The 5,785-nt window shown below is 41.0% G+C and overlaps 1 protein-coding gene across 1 annotated transcript; it reads left to right on the forward strand.

Moving 5' to 3' along the window:
* Positions 1–3,564: 3,564 nt before the first annotated feature.
* LOC146685048 (putative N-acetyltransferase camello) lies at positions 3,565–5,545 on the forward strand. The gene has a single exon (XM_085444019.1). It carries the CDS (start codon positions 4,310–4,312, stop codon positions 5,012–5,014), a length of 705 nt encoding a protein of 234 aa, XP_085300145.1. The 5' UTR covers positions 3,565–4,309; the 3' UTR covers positions 5,015–5,545.
* Positions 5,546–5,785: the final 240 nt, after the last annotated feature.

Consider the following 5,785-nt stretch of genomic DNA (forward strand, 5'->3'; position numbering starts at 1 on the left):
ACCCCTCCCCCACCCATCACCTTCACTCAATACCAGGTTGAGATGCAAATGAGGAGACTTCACTCAGGCAAGTCTGCTGGACCAGACGGAGTGAGTCCCCTTGTCCTCAAGACCTGTGCCCCCCAGCTGTGTGGAGTCTTTCATAAACTGTTTATGCTGAGTCTGAGTCTGCAGAGGGTCCCGGTGATGTGGAAGACATCATGCCTCGTCCCTGTACCAAAGACGCCTCGTCCCAGTGGCCCCCAGGATTACAGGCCCGTGGCACTGACCTCCCACATCATGAAGACCCTGGAAAGGCTCATCCTGGACCAGCTGCGACCCATAGTAAGACCACATCTGGATCCCCTTCAGTTCGCTTATCAGCCTCGTCTCGGAACAGAGGACGCCATCATCTACCTGCTCAATCGTGTCTACACCCATCTGGACCAGCCGGCGAGCACTGTGAGGGTCATGTTTTTTGACTTTTCCAGTGCTTTCAACACCATCAGGCCGACCCTCCTGGGTGATAAGTTAGCAGCGATGCAGGTGGATGCTTCTCTGGTGTCCTGGATTGTTGATTACCTGACAGGAAGACCACAATATGTACGTCTCCCACAGTGTGTGTCTGACAAGGTGATCAGCAACACAGGGGCACCACAGGGGACTGTCCTCTCCCCCTTCCTCTTCACCCTCTACACCACAGACTTCAGCCACTGCACAGAGACCTGCCATCTTCAGAAGTTTTCTGATGACTCTGCGGTGGTTGGATGCATCAGCAGGGATGATGAGACAGAGTACCGGGCTGTGGTCGACTCCTTTGTCACGTGGTGTGAGCAGAATCATCTGCAGCTCAACGTGGCAAAGACCAAGGAACTGATCGTGGACTTCAGGAAGACCAGGAAACACTTGACCCCTGTTTCAATCCAGGGGGTCAGTGTTGACATTGTGGAGGACTATAAATACCTTGGAGTACACATTGACAATAAACTGGACTGGGCTAAAAACACCACAGCACTTTACAGGAAGGGCCAGAGTCGTCTCTATTTTTTGAGGCGACTGAGGTCCTTCAACATCTGCCAGAAAATGCTGAGGATTTTCTATGAGTCTGTGGTGGCCAGTGCGATCCTCTATGCTGTTGCATGCTGGGGGAGCAGGCTGAGGGTCGCAGATGCCAACAGACTTAATAAACTGATCCGTAAGGCCAGCAATGTTGTGGGGATGGAGCTGGACTCCCTCAAGGTGGTGTCGGAGAGGCGGATGCTGTCCAAGATAAAGACAATGTTGGATAACACCTCCCACCCACTCCATGACATGTTGGTCAGTCACAGGAGCTCGTTCAGTGAGAGACTGAGATTACCGAAAAGCACCACTGAACGACACAGGAAATCATTCCTGCCTGTGGCCATCTCCCTGTACAACTCATCCACTTAACACACTGTTTGCTGCTACAACTACACATGTTTCTTTTCCAAATATTTATTTATAAGTGACTTATGTATGTATGTATGTATATATATGTATATATTGTACTATTCTTAGTTAGCGTATTGTCTGTCTTGTCTTAATGTTGGTTTAAAATGGAGCACTGTAACAAAAAATAATTTCCCCCAGGGATCAATAAAGTATTCTGATTCTGATTCTGATTCTGATTTAGTGCAAAAAAAGTATCTTTAAGCATTAATGCCAGACAAAACTGAACTTCATAGTCAGTGAATGTGAACCTTTTGAATTGTTTCCATTCCATTTATAACATCAACGCAAACCAGCAAGCTGGTAAGTATGTTCCCATCTATTGTTGAGTAGCAGAAGTTATTTTGCAGATTTGAATTACTTTGTTAAGATTCATTCAGCGCCAGGACTGGGCTTGTATAACTTTTCAATTGCACTTCAGTACATTTGTATGTCAGTATTCAGTCTGGATATTCATTCAGGTTAACCGTCCTTGTTGGATGGATCATCATTATGGATGTACAGAAGGGTATTTATTTTCTCACCATCACACAAAGAATAAGGACTAACCCTACATGCGATGAATACCGAACAACTTAAAGCAGCTTGTTACTACTTATGAAGCGCCTTGAGGCGACTTTTGTTGTGATTTGGCGCTATATAAATAAAATTGAATTGAATTGAATTACTTTTCTTTGAACATGGTAGGTGATAACTTAAAAACTGTAACTGTAAAAGGTTTATTAGGTAAGCCTAATATTTAACCTATCGTTGCATTACATTGGTCTCAGGACTCTCAATTCAATGTGTCTACATATGCCACATAACCAAAGATCATGACTTTAAAGGTTTTAATTAGTGCGTAAATTTGGCGTGGTTTATGCAACTAATTGTGTATGCAGATGGGAATTAAGGACTTTGTGATACAGGCCTCTGAATGTTTTTTTTGTTTTTTTTTTGCCTGTCCCGTTTGGCTCTTTTGCCATCAGAATTGTTGTCTAAAGGCAAAGAAAGATGCCCAACGGATTTACTTTACCAAATTGACCATCCCAGCCTTGCCGTAATGGTCCATTTGATTCACCTTTTATTGTTTATTTTATTTTCACTTACTGAATACGGGACAGACTTGACTGGGGGAAAGAAGGGGAGAAAGAAAGAGGGAAAGAGAAACAGCTGAGAAGAGGGACGGGGGAGAAGGGCAAAAGCCAAAAACCAACAGAACGGGCAGAGAAAAAAAAAAGCATATATCAATCACCTGGGTCACCTGCTGAGAAAGAAAAAAGAAAACAAGCAGAAGAGAACAAGAGTAATAGAATAAACAACATCACAATGATATATGGGAATATGACAGTAAATACTAAATATTAAACATTATTGTGCAGCACATAAGATCAACAGAACACAGTGTGCTCACATGCTTACCGAACGTGATTACAGGAGTGGAGGAGGTTTCACTTCTGCATTCAGAATTCACTCTGCAGATGTGAAATGGTTTCAGAAAGTTCCACAGTTGCTTGACCTTCCAGGGCTCACAGATTCATGAGGCAGTGCTATTGATTTAAACAGGTGTAAAGGCCTTTCTCCTGCTGAGGAAATTTAATCATGTCAGAGGGCCACCAGGTTATTGCACAAGACACTGTCACCAGCACTATAGGACACTTTTATGTCAGGGGCCTAGACAATATTAATTTTACTTTCACCTTATATTGTGCAGAAGAAGCGGTCTGGAGATCCAAAGCAGATTCCCGAGAGAAAACCACCAAAACTGAAGCACCCAAAAAAGAGATTAATAAGAACATTTTATTCTTGGAAGTATCTTTGAAGTTTTCGAATGGTTCCTGAATTCACATTCTGATCATTTTTCTGATTTAATATGTTCAGGATCTGTGCTCATCCTCCCTGACAAATCCAGTGATGAAGTTCTTTACTCTGTTGACTAAGCCCAATTAAGTTAAAAAAAATTAAATAACCAAAACAATCCTGTGTTTAATTTCAATTAACTTAAAGCATGCTTCCACAGAATCTAAATCAAAGTGTAAAATTTCTTATATAAACCTCAATGTTTTATACAAACAGTAGCAGTTATACTTCAAAGTCATTTCAGGTCTACACTGTGTGTGTGTGTGTGTGGTGTGAACTCATAGGTGAGCATGCTCAGACTAATTTCAATTCCTTTTGTGAATGGCTGATTATCACAATCTGTAGATTAAGTCTGGGGCAGCTTTAAGTCTGTCAGAGTGAGAAAAAGACCAAAAGACGAGGGGAAGGCGTCAGCATGGCCCAGAAAAACAATTGTAAGTTAAACTTCTGATTATTTTCATCTTTTATGCTATTTTTGTTGTTGTTCTTGTCATGTTGGTTATGAACAAGAGAACTAATAAGACAGCACGGGTGCAGATGAATGGCAGTACTAACAACCCTTAATGACATAAACACGTTTCAATAAAACTAAAACGCTTTTGTTTGTTGCCTCAGGATCACCTTCGTTTGATTCCGATCATTAGCACATTTGAGACCTAATTGTATTGCATCCCCAGAATGACTCTCACTCTTGGAATCTTAATAGTAGTAATAATTTTAATTGTGATTTTCACCTCAGGTTGTCACATGAAAATGGCATTTTCATATTTATGTGGAATAGAAATGAATTAAAAATGAAAAGGGTAAGAATCAGTGAGAGGCATAGTGATTTATTTTATATTTATTTAACAGGTTACGTGAGCATATTTAGCCCATTGTGAAATCCAGCAGGAATTTCTGATTGCAACAACAGGCAGATTAGTCTCACCGAGCTCTCATTCTCTCCCTCCCTTCTCTTTTCCTCTAACATGCAGTTCAGTTCTCCATCAGGGAATATAGACCTTCAGATCAACATGTGGTCATGTCACTATTTAAGGATGGGATTTTTGAGCATGTTTACCCAGCCTTTTTCAAGGCCATGAGCCATCCAGACCATATTGGTGTTGCTCTGAGCATTTCGATGGCTGGTTATGTGCTGGGAGGCAGCTCCTACTTCCAAGCTCTACTGTTTGGCAGTGCATGGGCTGGCCTTATTTATTATTGCTGCCATGATATCTATGAGGGCTACATGATGAGGAGGCAAAGCGCAGATATGGCCGACATTCAGGCCAGCTACCTGGAAAACCCAGATAACGGCTTCTGGGTAGCAGAGACAGACATCAATGGCCAATCCAAGGTGGTAGGGATGGTGGCAGTGACTGGAAAAAGCGGAGAGGAAGAAGGCGAAAGGTTTGAAGACTGGAATGGCGGAGTGACGGGAGGAGGCTCTGAGCTGGCTCAAGATGCCGGGGATGGAAGTTATGGTGAGATGTGTCACATGGTCGTGGCATTTTCGTGGCGCCGCAAAAACTTGGGCTCGCAGTTAACACGGAAGGCTTTGGATTTCTGCAAAGAGAGAGGCTTCGGCCGTCTAATCCTGGATGTGAGCTCTCCACAGACAGCAGCCATTTCCCTGTTCGAGAAAGCCGGCTTTGTGCAAACCTCATCCCATCGCAACACGCACGCCAACCGCTGGTTCTCCAACCTCGCCAGAATAAATGTGATGCGAATGGAGAAGTTAATTTAAAGATAAAATTTAATCTAGCGAGCAGCTATTAGAACCTAAAATGTACAGCATATCATGAATATGTCACTTAATTTAATCTTGTACCATCATTGGAAAAAACTCTGTGTGATATTGGTCACTGGTTTCTCAAATTTGCTATCATGGTAGTTTGAAAAATATATTAAATTTCATGTTTTTTTCCACAAAGCAGGATTAACGATCTCAGTTTCCTCGTATTTCTTCTCGCTTTGATCTATTATGTATACACCTGCACCCCTGACAGTCTGTTTCCCACAAACATAGAGAACAATGAGACAATTAGTCAACTTCTCAAACTTAGTTTTTGATTGATTGATTGAATCTTTATTTTGAACATGTTGAAAAAGTATAAAAAAAAAAATAGAATTAAAAGAGACAAATGAACAAAGCAAACAAAAGGAAAACGAGCAACCACAACTCCAAATAACGTCCATGTTCAAAAAGGAGCAGGAAGAAGCATAAGCTTATTTAATCCCACCCCTTTTCCACTATCTAGTATCAATAGACTACAGAAATACCTCCTTGTAATTACATTATATGTTATGTGTAATTTTTTTTTTTTTTTTTTTTTAATATATACACATATATGTTTCTATCTATCCATACCTACGTATATACACACATACGCACATATACACATTTTCAATAACCCCATTAACACCTGAAGGATACACAACCTACAATTTTATATATATTTAATATATATATATATATATATATATATATATATATATATATATATATATATATATA

This window comes from Copadichromis virginalis, linkage group LG20, assembly GCF_057382275.1.
Source record: "Copadichromis virginalis isolate Kocher_CV1m ecotype Utaka linkage group LG20, C_Virginalis_male_GT1.1, whole genome shotgun sequence".
NCBI classification, from domain to species: domain Eukaryota; kingdom Metazoa; phylum Chordata; class Actinopteri; order Cichliformes; family Cichlidae; genus Copadichromis; species Copadichromis virginalis.